General features: G+C 39.8%; 1 protein-coding gene across 5 annotated transcripts in view; it reads right to left on the bottom strand.

Annotated features, from left to right (window-relative positions):
- The window catches only part of auts2a (activator of transcription and developmental regulator AUTS2 a), a 321,168-nt gene that overhangs the window by 247,910 nt on the left and 52,411 nt on the right, over positions 1 to 20,847 (bottom strand). For all 5 annotated transcript variants that reach the window (XM_075486458.1, XM_075486460.1, XM_075486462.1 and 2 more), the window contains exon 3: positions 1,109 to 1,318. In XM_075486458.1, the coding sequence (XP_075342573.1) occupies positions 1,109 to 1,318 (210 nt within the window). The remainder of the gene's footprint in view (positions 1 to 1,108; positions 1,319 to 20,847) is intronic.

Here is a 20,847-nt window from a genome sequence, read left to right as displayed (position 1 = left end):
GCTGTGGATGGAACTTTACTTACTGCTGCCACACTGGGTTATTGTCACACTGTCACTGTTTGCTTGTATGCTTTCAAATTTCAAATGCTCTCAAATCTCTAGCTCATCAATACTGGTGCATATATCATCAACATATACAGTACAAGCAGATGTAGACGACACCGTGTATGAACGTGCTAAACTAGCACGTTCAGCATATATGCTGAACAGGTTTATGTTTTAAGGAGGCTTTGGACTAAAGTATATTTTAAACTGAAGAATGGGAAGTTAGCAGTGTTAACTCAACATAGTGAACAATGCTTTGTAGAGTGAAAAGGGTGCTGTAAAGTGCTGCTGCTGGATGCTGTGCAGTGTAAATAACAGTTCAGCCATTCAGTGTGGCCTTTGCTTCTGGAGTCTCAGACAGCAGCTAAGAGCATTACTGCTCAATACAGACTATACAAACATTTGAAGATGGTTTGTCAATGAATCATTAAAGATTACGACTAAGATAGTCTTTTTACGATCCAAACTTTGTTTCCAAAGTATGATTTTATTTTTTTTTAAATTCATCAACCACGTTGAAATAATCTATAGAGTTTGAGCATCCTGTCTGGGGGAATATCTGTGACAAATAGACAAGAAATCATTATCTCAAGACCACGAGATAACGTGCAAAGATCCTGAGATGAGACTGAGATACTCCGGTGAAAAGGTCTGTTTTTTATTCGTCTATATATATATGTTAAGCACAATTCAGAAGTTTGGGAGATTCTAAGATGAAATTCCTACAAAGAAACCAAGAAATTGGTTGATACATTTTTTGACCTGATATGGGCTCTGAGCAGAGGAACATATTCACATTGACTGAAGATTTGATAAAAGGATGGAAAAAAAGAGAGAAAAAAAGCACTGTCTTAAAAAAAACTTTACAACTTCATTTAAACATAAGAAGTATTAGAACCCAGTTTTATTACAGGATGCCAAAAAAATTAAATCTGTATCCACATACAGCACATCACAGCTTATAAGGTAAATACACTCGGACACCAGTGGCATTTGCGATTCAAACCACATTCAGTCACAGACTCAATGCAGCACGACAGTAGTCAAAGAATTTCGAACTCACCACTGTGTGCTTCTTGTTGCGGTGTTTCTTCTTCCTCTTGCCTTGTGTGTGCGCTAGGCGGGGGTTGTTCTCCTGGTCCGATGACTGGTGGCGGTAACTGTTCTTGCAGGGATCCAGACTCAAGCCGTTGGGGACTCTGACGGGCTTTTTCTTGAGCACCGGCCCCGCCCGGTTGTCTCGGCTTTCCTGGGGCTTTAATGTCATGTTCTTCTGGAGAGAAAACAGCACAAGGAAAAGGTTAAATTCAACTAAAAAAACATGAAATAAAATAAAGCATTTTGTCCTCATTAGTACTGTGCCTTAGAACATGGATCAGACCTAAAACTGGCCTTTGAAGATTCAGCAACAAATTGGTGTTTCATAAATGTATTTATTTTAGTTTTATACATGACAAAATGTTAGTCTGTCCACAACATATTGTAGGCAAACCTACATTAAATACATATGGATTGATTGTGAGTATTCTGAGGAAATTCTGTGAGGTCATCAAGTGCCAATAAGGTGTCAAGGTTTTCTGTTACCAAAATGAATGGATTGTATAGACATTAAGGTTGTCAGATTATGTCCCCTAATGGACGATCCAATTATGGAGTCCTATGGCACCACCATTTGACTTACATTAATAGTTTTTAGTAGCCTGGCTGACGCGTCCACAATCTCGATGAGATGGTGGTCTGGGAACTAGGTGTGCATTTTCTCGTATTTGAGGTGTGGTTTACGAATGCCTAGAGCCGTTTATTGGGCGCTACGAATGTCTATCAAATGACGTCAGGTATTTCCCATGCTGCTTTGCGTGCGATTCATAGCCAATTGTATCACTTATACCAGATGACGACAGAAATTCGACGAGGAAGAAGAAAAAAATGGAAAATAAAAGTAAACTTGCGCTCTAAGCTACTTAAATTGACAACAAAGTAGGCCTATATGCTATATTCTACATGAATTTTTATGTTGTAGAGTTGTGAATTTATTTTAATAATGGAGAAATTGAGCAGCCTTGCTTTGTTGTCTACAGTAGTAGCTCAACCCTCATCTTACTTTGAAGCTCCCAGCTCCCAGAAGTGACGTCGACGTAGCTTTAGCAGCAGAAAAGCTATCAGGCTTGTGTTGATGATAATAATAAACTCCTGGACTATGTACAAACTTCCAAATGCATCGTTTTGTGAGTACAGACCATATTTGTACTACTGTAGAAGTTTGGTTTCATGACATGTGATTTTAGTGTGGTAATTTTGGAGATACTGCCAGGGTCCGTTAGCGCTTGTACTAAGCTATTCGGGATAACTCAGTAACTCAGCTGATGTTCAGCCAATATCGGAAAAACTTCGGGTGGGCTACTTGGCTGGATGTCACGGTTCAAATGACCCTAGAGTGAATCTACTCCGAAACACTTTCTAAGGCTGCATTGAACGGTAACGTTGTGTCCGCTGTCATGTTGAATTAACACTCTACAAGCTTCGGTGTAGCGCATAGACGTCGTCATCGTCTTGCTGCCCCCCCCCCGTTCTGTGATTGGTTCCCAAACTCTGGCAAAAATAAGGGCGGTGGTTTCCAGGCTGACTTTGCAGTGAGAATGAAATCGAGCGCAAAGCAGCATGGGAATTCCCAGGCTAAGTTTTTAGTGTAATTAGGTAGAAATATCCATGGCTCAAATGAACAGTAGTGACTCACCCCATCACCCTCAACAGTACTTTGTGTTATGTAATAATTAGTCATTGACGACACACCGGCTTGCCAAAATAACACTTTAAATATATAAAACTCAGCTACTAAGACTCTGTATGTCAGTGGGCTGACATTATCATTTAGCTCAAAGCAACTCAGTGCTCAGCAGAGCTTCTAAACCCCGAGACCATGTATTGTTGCAGGACTTTGCAGAGGCTGTGAGGCATAATGAGAAGGAATCTGAAAGCAACATTTCTCAGATAACCACTTAAAAATCATTGCTGTAATGCATCAAGACCAATTCATGCCTAATCCATGTACAATCTTAAGGTACACAGTCTGCTACGCTCACATTATTTCATGCAAGCTTGTGTGCTTATTGTTTATGATTGAACACAAAGTCAAAAAGAAAAAGCCAACTACATGTCTTTGTAGGCATACTCTCATATGAATAAAAGGGAGAAGTGGCTAATTTCCTTGACATTCATAGATAAACAACTCAGATCCAGTGGCTATGAATATCATTGTACAGCAATCTGTACAGCAGGTTGGTCTGATGCCTTTATAATGACCAACAGTGGCCACACACAGACCACTTTAAGTGGCACAGATGGTAAAGAGACAGCTGTAGGAAAGACGGCCCTATTGCATGTGCGAAGAAAGTGAAAATTCAGTGACCGGGATCCATGGCGCTGTAGCTGAACATCTTATGTAAAACTAGGAGAGATGGAGGAGCTTGTTGCATGAACATAAGCAGACACAGGAGATGGATTGCATGACAGTCAAAGTGGAAAAAAAGTAGTGTACCATTACTGTGGCTAGATGGATGAAAGCTAATGGTAAATCACTTTGCTTTGTGGTGTTAAGGGTCTATTTAGCCGACGGCATGTGTTAACTGCAGATGGGATTATGTTTGACTAGATGTCTGCCGTGAAAGGTACTGAATAACTGTTTATTTCTTTTTTAAATGGAAGGGTTTACTCCTTTGTATTCCAAACAGCCAGCGGTGTTATGCCCCCAGTGCGACGTTTAAGCTGGTGAAGTAGCTGATGTTATATAAAAGCTGCCACAGCTACACTAATGACATGTCAACACTCTGTAAAATTAACAGGAGGGTTGTTGAAGCAAACTTACATGTATATATTGCGTGTTCACACTTCTGGGCAGATGGAAAATGCAAAACATTTCAATTTATGTTTAGTAATTGAGTGGTTGCCTTAAACCAAAGCAAATTACAAATGAGGAACAACATGTAAGCTTCTGCACAGTAAGAAACCCTGGCTTTAGACTTGGGTACTAAAGCTGTTGAAATAACAAGTAGAGCCCAAGTGCAAGTAAGTACATATTAGGCATGATAGGGTTTAAGAGGTGTTAGGAGAGGGGGTGTTCTCTGAAGAGATTAGTCTTCTAAAGAAGGTAAATATAGAGAGGGGCACCCCCCCACTCCGATAACATCTGGTAGCTTGTTCTACAACCAAGGGAATGAAAACTAAAAAAAAAAAAAACAGCAAAGGAACATTAGCCTGCATGACTGAGTTGAGATATCTGGGTGCAGACCCCACAGTCACTCCTAGGGCTTGAATTCAGCACAGGGATTGCAGGGCTTACGCTTAATTTGATCAGATCCTACAAATAGCACCAATAAGGCAGGACATTTCCACACATATTTACAGTGATGTCATTAACACACAGCCATTATATGCAGGGGTGAGGAATGCAGAAAAATGCTGCAAGACAAAGCAACTTCTGTCCTGGAGGGCACACTTGGTATACCTAGTCTCCCAGTCTGTATGAGGCTGTTGCAGCATCTCTTGTTAGCAGATATTGTAAACAGACAGGTCAAACTGATTAGAGTTTGAATTAAGTGGTGCTGTTATGCTTCATCACCTGGAGCTGCAGCACCATAGCGAGCAGACTTGTGTTTTATGTAAGCAGCTTGACAGATGATGCCTGGACACTGGTTGCATTCTTTGTAAACAACATAATTACAAGGTCAAGATGTATAGATTAAGATCAGATTTATTGTCATGTAGATACATGGAAATACACAAAATTTGTCCTCCGCATTTAACCCATCCAGGTTGGCACCTGTTGAACACACACATGCACAGGGTCACACACTCATGGAGACAGATGCCATACACTGGAGCGGTGGGCAGCCAATCACAGCGCCCGGGGAGCATGGGGGTTCAGTGCCTTGCTCAAGGGCACCTCGGCCGTGGCAAGGAGGTGGACTGCCACTTCAAGTTCACAAATCTTTGAGTGGCGAGAGTGGGAATTGAACCGCCACATTACGGTTATTGGACGACCCACTTACCACTGAGCCCTGCCACCCATATAGCCCATATAGTTTATCTGCTGTATAATGCTTTTAATCACAATAAGTGGTTTGGGTTCTCAAGTTTTAAAGAGGTTATTGAAGCTCTCCAGTGATACAAAGTAAGTATATTAATTCATTAAATTATTTCTTCAAACATCTGTGGCATTTTGAGGTATTTTAGTTGACCATGTCCATTCAAAAAGAAGAATACCTTTCTTGCAACATGTTTGGTCAACAGCTTTCAAGTTGGACTAATCATCAGTCCTTCAAGCCATGCCTTAGTCCAGGATTGCTACCACAGAAACCACAGTGAGCTTCAGAGCTTTCACACGGTACACATGAGGGATGAAATCGAGATACATTTTCTACAGTACACTAGTAAGAATAAAAATCCACCACATCTCAAGAAGCAGCAGTCACTCACAGACGGACCACCTCGGAGCAACCTTGGCGTGCCTGGAGAGAATTTCTTCACCAGCGTTACAGATACACTCTGCTGTCAAAAAGAAGAGTCTGATGGCTGTGCTACTAGCACTGACTCACAAAATCATTTCTAAAGGCTTCAATTCATTCGTAAAAAAAAACAAGTGCATGCACCAACTAATCTTGTTTGCCTTTTCAGCCCACACTCATCCAAGGCAAATAATGCTACATGACATGCATTGTCAGCACGGAGAATAAGTGACAAAAGTTATGATGGGGCTGAGAGAGCTTCCATTGTACCAGTCTTCTGGAAGCTTTTAGGCTTCCTAACCGACTGATTGCTGGGAGCCTGCTCGCTGAACAATGGCAGGGCAAATTCTTATTTCAGTGTCTTACAATGACATCAAAAGAGGACGTAATTGCTGAATATAGTTCAATCTGCACCAGCTTTTATTACAGTGATTAACAGTGTATGGAGTAATCAAAATGTGGCATTTGTATGTCATTTTGCCATTTCAATTACGGAGAGGTGACCATAGTTTAGGTGGAGGAGTCGTCATCCAGCAATACGAAGGTCAGCTGACGGTCGACCTCTCCATGTGTTGAAATGTCATTTGAGCAGGACACTGAACCCCACATGTGCTGATCGGTGGGAGTATGTATTTATTTACTATTGTGTGTGGCTATATTTTACGTATATGGACCGTTTATCATTTAATTTTCTAGTTACATGGTTTGTGTTCTTTTTAAACACATACATTGTTATATCTGTAGAATTAAATGATTTACTAAATAAACATGCTGTTAATGTTATATTCTATAAACATGTCTTATACATATATAAAGAGATGTAATTGACATGGGTATTGAAAACTGGTGCTAAATTAGTATCAGATCCAGACTGGTTGGTACCAAAGTATCAATAAGCTTCAGGACAAACAGTGCAACTATAGTAATTTAATTTAATTTCCATGAAGTGCAATCCAATGCATATGGAAAATGCAGAATGCATACATGGTATGTAACATCACAAAACATAAATACAACATTCTATAAATATTTAGACTGTTCTAGTTTACCTGCTGTTGCTTCCATGTCCACAGTGCAACCTTCTTCTACCAAAAATAAATCTTATCAAATACATAAATGTATATAGAGCCAGAAGCTTGTTGATGGCTTTCAAAATGTTATATACATCTAGATGAAATCACATAAAGCCCATTATTCCTGTGTCATTCACAACTGCAATAAGTTTCCATAAAGGGAAGAGTGGAGGTTTTTAGCCCTGGGATGAAAGGACAAATGCGAGTTTCAGTTGAAATAGGCTCCAGTATCCCAGTACAAAGAAGGTAAAGTCAATGGATGCATGGAGTCTGTGTATAAAAACTATGAATGGAGGGGACGATATGCCAGGACCTGGTCTGAATAGACACTACAGTATGATAGAATACTTCTTACTCAAAGATATATACTTCATTGCTACGGATACAATAAGCCTTCATGTCCATTATGCAGTGAAATCATCTGCTAGTTTTCAGCATGTAATTCATGTCCATATTGGTCAACAATATATTGGTGCATGCACTCTACAATGATTTTAAATTGATGTTTTTCTTTGGGTTTGCTCCCAGACTGGTCGTTTAGACACCAGGGTACTCATTTCTCTTTCCCTCACAGTCAAGTTTTGATCTTATCCGATACATTCCTGTCCCGCTTGGTGTTGCTGGTGTGCCTTCACCACCCTGCAGAGCCTCCCTCGGCCTCAGCTATGTGCAAGCTCACCATGAACTTGATGCCCGCAGCAGTAGATCATACAAAAAGCCTGCAGACAATGAGGATTTTAACCAGAAAACCAACCAATCTGATCAAATTGTCCTATGCAGACAGTTTAATTAGTTTCCAATGGGCTCCCAGCAGAGAGGAGGGATGGTGACTGAACTGAGGCTGTAAAAGACAGAAAACCACAAGGTCCTTAATAAATCTAACTTCCCATGATGCTTCTGCGTTCGGCACCAAGCTCAAAGTACAGCTGCGCACACACAAAAAAGCCTGTCTCCTTTCTCAGCACAACAAAGTAAACCCTAACTGGAGAGCCAATGAATGCAAATAAAGACTGATAAATATCATCTCCCCCCAGTGGGGTACTTGAGGACAACAGTGAGTATTAACATCAGCTACCTAGTTGAGAGAAGTTCAGAAGCCGAGTCGTTTCTCATTCTTTAGGGAGTCCTTCATCTGATTATCACACTTTCTGTTGGTGTGAAATAGCATTAAGCCAGCTCTTAGAGCCGAGTTTAACCAATCATTGGATAATTCACCACTGCCGTTTGTCATGATGTAACCAATTACAACTGAGATTAAAGCAGCTGAACTACTTCATGTTTCGATTTAATGGTCAAAACCCAACAAAGCAGGAAATGTACAAATCTTAGTCGCTGCTCAGGAGCACATTAACGACCCTGCTCTAACTGAAGGGGGCATTCTGTGGACGGATGCTCAACGATGAACCTCGTGTAAAAGGTGAGTGAGCTTTATTACACTAACTTTAATAAGAATTACAACATCACTACAAAAATCGGACACTTTTTTTTTTCCTGAAAACACTTGAGAATTATAAATCTTAAAAAAGAATGAAAAGCATTTACCAATGACACATTTCTACAAATCACACCCAAGAGACAGATTTAAAAACAAATTAACATGGAAGTTCTTAACTCAAGCCGTACAACCACAATCCATATTTCATTTATCACCCCCCCCCCCCCCTTTCTAATTTACCAACAGGGCAGCGGGGGAAGCACATCATTATATGGAGTAATGAGATTGTTCCACAATACTCAAACACATCATCATTTGTTTGTTTGTTTGTTTATTGTTTCTGGGCACCAGTAGATTGCTGCCCGTCCAAGATATAGAAACCAACGCAGAAGAAGTTAAGAGCACACGACAATTAGAACCGTACGTTCAAGAAAAGGTCCTTTCACTGAGTTTTCCGTTGGTCATTTCAACCATAGAGACGGGTATCTTAAGGCACCTTACGATTAGATTAGGAATCAGTGGGCCATGCGGTCTATTTTTTTTCCTCTCTCCACGACCACTTTGTACTATGTATTCGGAACAATAAGAATTTAACCCACAAAATATCTTTAGAAAACAAGTGGAAGAGATGCGGCCATGCAACTGGAGGATCACATTGTCCAAGAACCATCAGAAGAAGCAGGCCTGCAGGAGCAGCACACTGGTAGCAAATTAAAACAGACATCTGAACTCTTTCCTGAGTCCAACATCCTCCTGTGATGCACAGCGAACACCACAATCGCTTATCTACCGCTCTTTGTTTCTCATGATTGTCGAGTTTCCAAAATATTTTAGCTCCACTTCATAGAAGCCAAAATGCTTCCATATGCTAGCTCTTAATGAAATCAGAGCATTTCAAATAGCAGCAAAAATTTAAAAAAAAAAGGGGAAGAAAAGCAGCCCTTGACTTCAAGGAATTCGGCTGAGAACTAACAGAACACTCCAGCTTTTTGTGAAAATGCTCCAGGCATAATTTCTATGCTTGGAAGTAATAAATTATTCATAAGTGAAAGTGTGAATTTAGGCAGTTAACTGTATTAACTACTGTATTTGGTTTAAATATATCTCAGTGTTGCTGCTTGAGTTTCTAAACACAATCTCTTTGTGCAACTAGGTCTCATTTGTTTTTAGACATTTAATACTAAACCAAGGGAAGGGCTACAAAAATAAGGATGCAATTGTGTACATACAACGACTATGAGCATGTCATATTGCTGCAGTACAGACATGAATTCCACTTCCAGAGGCCGTCTGCAATTCCACTATCTTATAATTGATGGTGTTATTTAATGGATCATTATCTTATGCAGAGTAAGAGCCCGTCTCAAGGAAGCAATAAAAACTTACTGGGAACTCAGTTTTGGAGTAACGCTCAAGAGGTTCACTCGTGATTAATTTTTAATAGTTTATTTACCAAATGAGATCCTCTCAAGCTCTGAGGGAAAACATCCATCGTCTCCAGGTATCAAGTGTGAATATTATCTGATATCAGCGCCACGATAGGAGAGGAAAAGGTGGACTTGGTAAAGAATGTCTCAAATAACTGCGAGCTAATTATCAAAACACTAAAGAGCAAAGTCGTGATTGACGCTACTTTCAAATCAGGGCAAATTTTTAAATGTTCTGTCTGACTTATTAAGTTTTGAATAATAAGGCCAGATGAAAAAGTGTGAAAAAAGCACCTATTTTCTCTAAGATGACTAACAAGACGTGACAGAGCAGCGTCACGCACAAAGAAAACTCCAAAATTTTCTGGCTCCAATCTCATCATAGCAGATTTATTCACAGGGAAACCTTGTGGATGAAGACAAGATTATGGGGGGCGTAACTGAGGGAAGGAGTAACTGAGGGAAGCACAACCAATTTGTCCAAATGAAACATAGCAACATGGGCCACATGTGTTGTATCACACACACAAATCGAAAGGCTTTGGGTATGTCTTGTTTTCTCGTGCCTATGTGTCAAAGTGACAATGTGAAAATCAAGCCAGTCCAAGCAAGTGTGAGAGAAGAATTAATACTGCAAGTGCTTAAAATACTCTCTGTATTGTCAGCATGATATCATAATAATCCCCAAAGTCAATAAATCAGCATCCTGGTGCACTTGTATTCATAACACGACATGTGTTTGTATGCCTGTGTGCAAAAATGTGTTTCCAGCATGCATCAGAGCAGGCCTGCAGAACACAGGACCTAATGAAAAACAAACATATTCAGTATGAGCCACGAGAACCCACAACATTTACCCTGATTAAATAAACATGAGGAGCAGATACAGCCTGTCGGCCTGGCTTTTTTCATGTTAATCACAGAGTAAGCAGAGCAGGCAGAGAGGCCCTTTATTGGGTGCAGAAAGATGTAAACCAGCAGTGTTTGTATCACTCTAAAAAACAAATCTCAGCATAGATTTTTCTTTTTCTTTTTCCCGCCTTTGCTGAAACCTAGAAATTGTAGACTTAAGCTGGCAGGTCAACTGTTAAGATGAATGGAAACGTTTCAACGAAAATGTAAGGCGACATCCACACTGGCCATGCGGTGATTACGTGAATAAGGATGCGATGCACACCGTGAAACCACACAGCGCAGACTAAATTAATCAAATCAGAACAAACAATGAAAATAATGTGCTGATAACAATCCCAGGCTGTGTGGCATTGTGGGGCAGATTTCCCCCATTTGTAGCTGCCCTTGATGGCTTCAATAATTACACCTAATTGTTGATAGATGTAACGACAAATGAGCCAATTGTTTTAACAGGAAGAGGGACTGCTGGCAATTACTGGGTCAGAGCTTTTACACGATTCTCTCATCCATTATCATCAAACAAAATGTACTCTTTTTTTAAAATTAGCCCAATTTGTTTAACAACTACAGCTGTTTGAACATAAAAGAAAATCATCTCACTTTTGGGTATAATGATAATGATTAATTCACCAAAGAAACAGCACTCGTTAAAAAACATTACCACAAGTATCACAGGGCTATGAAATGTAAGCAACATAATGAAATTATAAAGAACTGCAATTACTACAGATGATCCTTATAAAGCTACTTGATGCACACTGTGACCATGAAATTAGTTTTAAATTGATCAGTATTGAATATGTCAGGCTGAAGCTCTGTACTCTAATTCAAGTGTAGCAGCACTGACAATCATGTGATCACAACTCCTTTATCACTCATGTGTAGATAGCGCAGTAATTAGATTTTCTTCAAAAACAGTAATTGTAGCGGAGAAACCTGACGCTTAGTAAATCAAGTGTCAGCTATTTTTAATACTAAAATGTTTATAATCATATTTGAAGTTAAAATATGGCTCAATTGCCACCTGTGGCATTCCCATTTTCTACTATTAACACAGATGCCTAAATCATAGACTGCAGATTAATTCTTATTTTATGTAATACATAAACTTACAGTGACAGAAAATTGGAGCACAGAATTCAAATCAATTCAATAATACAATTTAATCACAGAAGGGAAATTACAAACCTGCGATTAAAGATATGCTATTGCTATAGGTAGATAACAAAATAAAATAAAATAGAAATCTGCCAAATTTTTGCCACATTTTTGCCAAAAAAAACGTGTAGAAAGGTGAAGTGTAGCAGAGAGGAAGGTGTGGCAGAAGTCTTCAGAGGTCGCCATCAATGGGTCGGGGCATTTTTTTTGTATCTTGGCAACAACTTCACCTATGAGTACAAAGCAGCATTGCCAATGCAGCTGAACTCTCTCAGTAGACATTAGACAGGAACTCAGAGTTCAACATCTGGGTTGTAAAGACATGCCTTCTCAGTGGCATGTCCAGGATTACACCATCTGTTGTTAAAAAGCTCTATAATCCTCCTTCTTCACTGTTATCTCCGTCTGTCCCGATAGCCTTAAAGCTGAGCAGAGGCGTTAGAGTTGTTGTCGATGTAAAAAACAAATATGTATATTTTGCCCTCCTGATATTCTTGTTGTGTCCTCATCAGGGGTCCAACCTATTCCATTTTATCTGTCAGTGATCTCACACTTCCCATGATGATCAGGGGAAGAAATGGTTCAACCCTCTTTCACCTTTTTTTTTCCGGCTCTGCTTCCTAGACTCTTCTTCTAATCAGCTGGATTTGGGGTTTTATTTCATGCATTACCTAAGCTTTGAAAAGCTCTGTTAGCTGCTCCAAGAGCTAAGCAATGTTCCTGTTGCTATGGTTATGCATCATAACAGATAAAAAAAAATTATTTCCAGCGTTACTTCATTCAAACACGCAGAGAAAACTGTAGTAAAATTGTCTGGTCCGAGATAATCATTTGCAAATCATTTACGTTATGACCTTGCATACAATTTCAAATAATTCCTTCAGCTTTTTCTAGAATCGCTCACTGTGTGGCTGAATTAAACCGAATTTTATTGAACATACAGTCACAAAGACATTGGAAATAGAAATGTATTACTGAATTACAACATTAGAAATAGTCATTGCTTAAAGACAGAAGGCTGGTGTCAGTGGGTCGAGACATGGGCGGCGCCAGATTAGCACATTCATATGTTCATTCTCTGAATGAGGAAAAGGACTTCATGAGTCCTTGAGTTTGGAGGTATACAGATGAGTTGAAGACTCAGAAGTTGTTTTCCCCTCTTTGGTTGATTAGTTTCTTCATGCTGTCATTCCTGTTAAGGCTTACAGCATTGCATCATTATTTTAGGCTGTCAGTTAGTTATTTACAAGCATCTGACAATACAGAGTATGAATTATCTTGTTTGTATCCATAATTGGTGCAATCTAAAAGCAGGGAGTTCTCTTATTCCCTTTCTTCGTACACGGATTTCAGACACAGCCACTCAGCTGGATCTGTGTGAGGAACGACCATCTGGATTCACGTTAATGTCCTCTCTCCTGAACAAAGTGGAACATCATTTGGTGAACATGCTCTCTGACAGATGCTCTGGTAGGGGTCAAAATCAAGGATCAAGTAAAAGAAATATGCATCACCACTCTTGGTCAGGACATTTCCTCAAAAAAACAGAACTAATTATGTGAACCACAGTGATTATGATCTGCCAAAATATGATATTTTGGCAAGACTTCTACATGCTGATAGAGAACATGAATTTCCTCAAAGAGTGGGTAAAAAGTGCCATTCTTATCTCTGTCCTTAAAGTCTCTTCTTTAAGCTAACAAAACTAAATCCCATTTGTTGTCCACTGTTATTTTGAAAATTGTGTTCAGTGCACACAGGAGCCAGAACAACCACAACAGAAGGAAAACAGCTCTCCTCTGGGATTCGGGGAGAAGAGAAACAGAAATGCTTGATTTCACTCAAGCTGTGTCTTTGTTGCAAGAGCTCTCCCTACCTCTTAGCTCTTTATTTTCTCCTTCGCTATGATTCACAGCAGAAAATTGACTCAGGGAGAAAGTAAATAGTTGGTGAGGCTGAAGACTTCCTGTCCTGAGTGTGCTTCTTTCTGCTCGCTGCCAAAACCAGACTGAAAGCAAGCACAAGGCAATAAACTCTCCTGATGTGATCACACTTTTAGTCGCGTTCAACATACACTTTAATGCACACAGAGGTGTTATTGAAAACATAGCAGGTGGGCAACTGGAGAAAGTCAAAGTGCAGAAAAATTGTTTCATCCCCCATGGCTTTGTATTCACCGATATCATTCCACAGCTCTTCAGACCAATGAAGTGAAGTTTCATTTGGGACTAGATGGCTTCAGACAGACTGGCGCACGTTGCTTAGCAACTGGATACAGAAAGAAGATCATTAAACTGAACTGCATTGACGCTCATTCAGTCCTTCGTTATGTGTCTGAGAACTTGTTACCCCCAAACTAGAGTAAATAGAACCGTGTCCACAGACAAACTCATGTCTCAGTGTAGTGCAGTGCCGGGATGATGGAATGATATTAAATGAATGACTAGGTCGAGATGAGGCAAAGAAAGAGTGCAACTCTATCTTTATTCATCATTCAGAACCACTCAATTCTTAATATTTTATAACACTGAAACACTACTATAGCTAATAGAGTATGCTGCTGGTGAGTTCACTTCCCATCTTTGTGTTTCTTGGAAGCCTCGGACTACTAAAAAGCAAACAAACTTATAGAAGTTATTAAATAACTTATTAAACTAAAGATCTGTGATTGGATGCATAATACATAGTTTTAAGATGTGTATGCACAAAGGCAGAAACGTGCATATAAATCATTTTCACCAGATTTATAAAGCTGTGCATGCGTACAGTTCTCTTTTATAAATCTGAGCCACTGTGAAACTATGTGCACAAACCTGATTTCCATTCCCTTTTTTAGCCATGAACAGGTTTGTGCCACAACTAAACAGACATGATCATGAAAGCAACAGTAAGGAAGAAAACAATTTCCGTTTATAAAACGGAGACTCTCTTCAGTGAAGTAGAGAAAAAGGAAGTCTATTTTATTTCTTGATCTCAGTTCTGTAACCACAAACCACAAAAACAGCCCAAAATAGTAAGTAGTGATCTGCTCTGTAAGTTCACAGCAAATGACCCTACAGAGGTAAATAGAAATGGTCAAATTATAAACCAGCGACCAAAATGCACAGCACATCAGGGCTAAAGCAGCAACTTCATCTGCAGCCAGCAGATGAATGCACAGCCTGTACAGTACGCAGTCCTGCTTGGAGATGCTGAGATGAGTGACACAGATTTAAAAAAAAAAAAAAAAACAGCTATATGGAGGCCTATGAGACAACCCTGTGCGACAAAATCAGAACAATCTCTAACTGCAGTTTTGCACGGCTGAGGTTAATTATAGGACCTAAAATGACTGTAAATAATAGTGTCGCGATCATCATGAGCAAGCTCCATGAAATTGCCTGTTTTGTTTTATGGTAAATTATGTGACCTCCCCACTTACTCGCTTTGAGCTAATTTTAAGAAATACTTTCACGTCATCAGGGTGCCTCGTTTCCTCTCATGTTGAATTAACTGCTATTTTCCATACGGTAAGTGCACTGCATAAGCACAGTTTACTCATCTCAGTTAACATTAAGTTAAATCAATAAAGCAAACTGAGGTCATGTATATCACTTTTAGAAAGATTGAGCAGAGGCTGCTGCTTACAAGGGAGTCGACACCTGCACTATTTATAGTCTATGGACAATAAAGCTAACAGTGTAACAAGAGACTGCAGACTTGCTCCTCCATTGGTAATTAGAAACCCAGCGAAAGCTCACCATGTCCACAATGGCAGAGGAAGTCAGTGCTAAAATTTATAAACCAGGGCTGAGCAAAAAAATACACTACCAGACAGCTAGTTAACACTGTCACATAACAGTTAATGAAATACATGCACTTCTTTTGCATTGAGAGCTGTTGCTGTGCTGTAGAAGAGCTTGTGTGGTCATTTTCATTAGGTACTGCATCAATGTTGTCTAAAGATTCCAAAGTTGCAGAGCAGAGAGGACAGGCTGTCGCTGCAGACTCGCTGCTGACACAGATGAGGAGCTGAAGCAGCTTAAATGCAGATGATGCATCATTCGACAGGTGACGCAGGACTCAGGAAAGTCTGACTCTCCCCAATATCAAGCGATAATATCCTGAGATCTCTCCACCTGAACCATGCAAGTGGGACTACCAATGCAATTAGAACATCGTCCAATACCGTGCATATATCACCGGGTATGATTTTAGCTTTTATCTAAATTCACATGTAAAATCAGTACAATAAACAGACAGCACAGTCTTTGTGTCAGGATGCACACTGAAAACATCAGAGTGGCTGCAACACTGCCTTCTGCAGTCCCCACTCCCAGAACATCTTTACACATACACTTATGTTTGCAGCTGTGTAAAAGTTTGGTGAATTGTGTTAAAATATATCCTAATTGCTTATTTAGCTTTGTGGTATTTGCTCTCCTTTACCATTGGGTTAAAAACCAGAATGTACTCACAGAACATAAATCCACGAGTATAATGTCTGTCACATGGTAACCTTTAAAGTTATATCACTAAGGCAGCACCACACTGTAACAGGGAAAGGGGGTGCAATAAGATGATCAGCAGTCCAACTTAAACTATTAAAACAAAGATGACACAGTGATTAAATATGACAAACATGTCAGTTTAATCCAGCCATTTAATACAAGTAAGAAGAGAGAATTCTAACAAAGATGCAAGCCGATCGGGACCAACTCAGATAATCAAAATCGGATGTATAATTAGGACTGGATGAGCAGGCAGCACAGTCCTTAAAAGTGTGCATGAATCAGTTTGTAGCTCAACACAAGTGGCTTAATCTCTACTTCATCCAACATTCGTCTGGATTTATGAGTGTTTAACAGTGTTTGTACAACAGTGTCAGAGTTTATTGGCTGGTGAATTTTTTCCACACATCCCACTCAGGAGCAGCAGAGGCGTCTGCAAAGAGAAAAATGTATTCAAGTGATCATTACTGCCACCCTAACAGCTCCAAACAGTACAGTGACACACTCACTGCAACGCTGCTTTGTTTCACCTTCACTCAAAGTTGAACCGCATATCCCCAATTTCAATTCAGTTGCTTGCTTTATATGCAGCATTTCTCCATATATAATTAAAACATACATCAACAACAGCAAAAATCTGAACACTGATGCCTGTGACACATTTTTTGAACCAGTGTAGCTCATGGGACCTTGACTGCATCACTTAAGGACCACACAGATGAGACCACTTGTGAAAAATCAAAAACTACACAATGATAATTTACAGCGCGTTTCTTTTTGCTAGACTCTCCTGTGGGTCCACATTAGCGCTCCAGTCCCGGGTCATGAAATGTGTGATTTAAAGCTCCACACAACATCCTCATGCATAGTAAAGACTTACAACAGCATGTCTGCCTTCCTCAATCGTAGGTGACGACGATTGTATAACAATTCAGAAATTGTATCTTGTATTGTATAACAATGATGAAATATGAGATTATTTGAGAAACTGCTTCATGTGACCTCTTACCACCTCGTAATGTTAACGCCGTTCGCACAGTTAAGTAAACGTATTAAGCTTTTTATAGAGTTTTTCTTCTTTAAAAAATTGAATGCAATCACATATGAAGCACTTTTCATAAAGTCAACAAGAACTCAACTATGACCTCACTCTTAGTGTGTATTCAAGCCGCAGAAGGCAAAAATAAGGAGTAAATAAACAACCCAGCGATGTGGGCAAGTCGAAGTGAACGGTGTGGCAATCCTTTTCAGGCTATGGAGAATGAATCAGTAAACAGCAGAGGAAGGGAAATGGAAGAAGTCTCTTCTTTAAGCTAACAAAACGATTTCCAACCACTATATTTCTCCTTCTCCATAGTTAAAGTGTCTGAAGTTCAGAGGAGTTACACAAACCATTTGTGTCTGCTTTTATTCGTTCTGAAAGATTTTTAAAAAAACAAACAAAAAAAAACAAAACAAAAAAAAAGGCCACCGACCTATCACTAAGTTCCAAACAAAGTTCAAATGAAGGTGAAAAAATTATGAATCAGATCTCCATACTTTAAAGGATAAGACCGTTTTTTTGACATTGGGCCCTTGATTTCACATTATAACATGATGTTCTACTCACCCCTGCTTGTTGTTGAACATTTGGAGCTGTTCCGAAGATATTCGAGAGGCGTCTGGCTGCTCTCTTGAGATATTCGGCCATGAAACGGTTTCCTATGGGCAAGTTTATACAGGCACAAACTATGCTGTTTATAATTTATTAATTACTGTACACTAGCACTGATAACGTGGAGGTGCGTCGCTTACTTAAAAAAATCCGGGTTACTGTAATTTTGATTTTTTTGTCGTAAAGTGGGTGTTACTGACGTCCTCGTCGTGCTACTACCACAGACAGCCCACAGACCTGCTGCCTATTTATTCATTCGGCTAAAATTCAAAATTAGTAACCCGGATTTTTTTAAGTAAGCGACGCACCTCCACGTTATCAGTGCTAGTGTACAGTAATTAATAAATTATAAACAGCATAGTTTGTGCCTGTATAACGTTGCCCATAGGAAACCGTTTCATGGCCGAATATCTCAAGAGAGCAGCCAGACGCCTCTCGAATATCTTCGGAACAGCTCCAAATGACCAAACAACAAGCAGGGGTGAGTAGAACATCATGTTATAATGTGAAATCAAGGGCCCAATGTCAAAAAAACAGTCTTGTCCTTTAATCATCTATTTTTCCATTCCATTCTCATTCACATTCTCAAAATGAGCCAAGCTCCTAAGTTGGAGGAATAGCGCTAATGATGAATGATGAAGGTAAAACGAAATTACATTCTGCCAGAAAAGGCAGAATAATTCTCAAATTAATTTCACTGGTTTTTACTTGTTACAGCAAAAGAAAAAATAGTTTCAAGTGTCTGAATGTCTCTGTCAAATGGTGCTGCAGGAGGAAAAACCACCAGTTCCGCTGCTGGATGCAAGGCGACTGATCTAAAAAGCCTCTGGCAAACTGCTCACCCCTGACGCATTATTTTTCTCCTATGAAATCTGAAGCTACAAAAAAGCAAATCAATCATTTCTGAACGATAAGTCAAAGCCTTTTTAGTAACAACTAACAATTAGTTATATCTTCACAACAATTACTACCATTGATTGCTTTAATTCAACATAGCATCCTAAGGTGTTTGAAAATAGTTAAAAAGCAGCTGCTCAATGTGGCTTACATGAAGGGGTGTGGATGTCGTTGCGTCTGCAGATAGCAACGCTGATCCAAGCTAACATCCTGGGATGCACCACCTTCACTTTTCTATCCCCTCCCCCTACTCTCCCTGAATGGACTCCGGTAAACGTTACTTCAAAGGAAACGGAGAATCAAAAGGATGGCATCAAAGACAGTTTGAGTGTGAAACATGCCATTTGAGTCCCAATCATTGAATTACAACATAAATTCTACTTGTAACAGTGACTGCTGTTTGTCCCAGTTGTGCCTGTGTCAGCCCTGTGATGGACCAGCATCCTATTCAAGATGAACCCTGCTCATCGCCTGATGGCAGCTGGGATAGGCGCCAGCCCCAAGTGATGGATGGTCGAATGGATGGTCGAATGGATGAAGAGTCTTTGAGTGACAATACACCCAGCCTAAAAGCTTTTCAAGAAGCTTATCCACCAAATGATATGCAATAGAAATTTAATGGAGGTTTAGAAGTTTTTGCAATGAGAAATTTTACAGTCCAATGAAAGTGTGTGTATGATTTTGTAAAAGGCAGATAAATCCTGCTGCTCATTTTGGAAAGTTGGCTTCATATCCTGAATGTGTTGACATTTTAAATTAACTAACACACCCCTCTCTCACACAAATCTTGTCAAAAGAAATAAATAACTGAAACACTGCCATGACTATCAGATTTAAACATCAGTTAACAGTCTGTATGATTAAGTTATCTCAGCCAGTAATGGTGTTCCTGTCCCATGAGTCCTGTGTTCAGGTCGAGCCTTTTTTTTTTCTTCATCATCACAATCAACAGAACCTAATTATCAGAGCATAAGACGGTGCAAACTGAATATTGACTAGTGGACTGATGTGGAATGCATCGAAACAGAATAGAAAAAAAATACCACCTTTGAGTGCTTCATCTATTCCACACCGCTTAGCATTCATTCAACAAGATCAAAAAGCTCAGTGCTGCTTGAATGAGTAATCAGACTGAACAACAACTGAGAAACTGTGGCTGGTTGAATAATCCCTGTTAAACCTGGAAACAATGACAGACGTGAGCAGGATGACAAACAGGCATTTCTCCATTTTCCCTGTAATCAAATATTAAAGATATGGAAAAATGTTTGTGCCATTCCGGTGGTTCAGCCAAATCAATTACTGTGACAGGTTATGCAGAGTCAGGAATGTGGACTATATTTATATTTGCAGACTAAATACGCAGCCCGGGAGGAGATCTGGAAATATAGCAAAGGAGACAGTGTGTGAGGAAGTGAGTAAGACAAACACAAAAAAAACAAGGTGCCCACAAGAAGAATGCCTCTCTTTTTCTCGTGTGTTGCCTGTAAAAAGAAAATAATTATATCTATATCTATATCTATAGATATAGATATATATATATGTATATCTTCAGCCTCATTTTGAGAAATAAGTTTTACCAGATAAAAGATCAATTTCTGCTTTTCAATATCTAACTTTTTATCTGTTAGGCATATTAAATATATCAGTGCACACCATCAAAGTAAATATGCAAAAATTAAAAAAAAAATACACTGACTTTTTAGCCAGAAAAATGCAACCACAATTATCTTCTGCACTCTCGCGTACACTTGATCTTTATCTTGAGAACACCACAGGGTATTATTGTTGGAGGTGGGTGGGCCACCACACAGTAACCACTCAATATGCTGCTTGTACTGGCCATCATCCTCTCTCCAGCTCTACCATGCACGCCTGGCTGCTCGCCTAGCTCGAAGCACTAATGTTCACGGGAGTGCGCTCACAGTATAAAGCAAACTGAGCAGCGCCAAGGAAATGACAGCTTTTACAGCTCGTATGGAACTGCTGGAAAATGCACTACAGGCCTGGCAGTATGCTGGCAGGAAATATGGGCCGTGCTGTTGTTTACAACCAATATCCTGTGCGTTATGCCTCTGCATGTAGGAAAGTGGAATCCGAGACATTTTAAGGAGCTGTTGTGTTTGCACGTCTGAGGTTGCCCTGCAGCACTGCTCTCTTTGTGGCAGGGGAGTCCCCAGGGAAAACCAAAATATGGCTGCGCTCTGTGACCTTGACGACAGTCCACTCTGCCCCCTCCAGCTGTCTGTCAA

Source organism: Odontesthes bonariensis, chromosome 16 (genome assembly GCF_027942865.1).
Source record: "Odontesthes bonariensis isolate fOdoBon6 chromosome 16, fOdoBon6.hap1, whole genome shotgun sequence".
In the NCBI taxonomy this organism is placed as follows: Eukaryota; Metazoa; Chordata; class Actinopteri; order Atheriniformes; family Atherinopsidae; genus Odontesthes; species Odontesthes bonariensis.
This window is presented reverse-complemented; position numbering and strand designations above follow the sequence as displayed.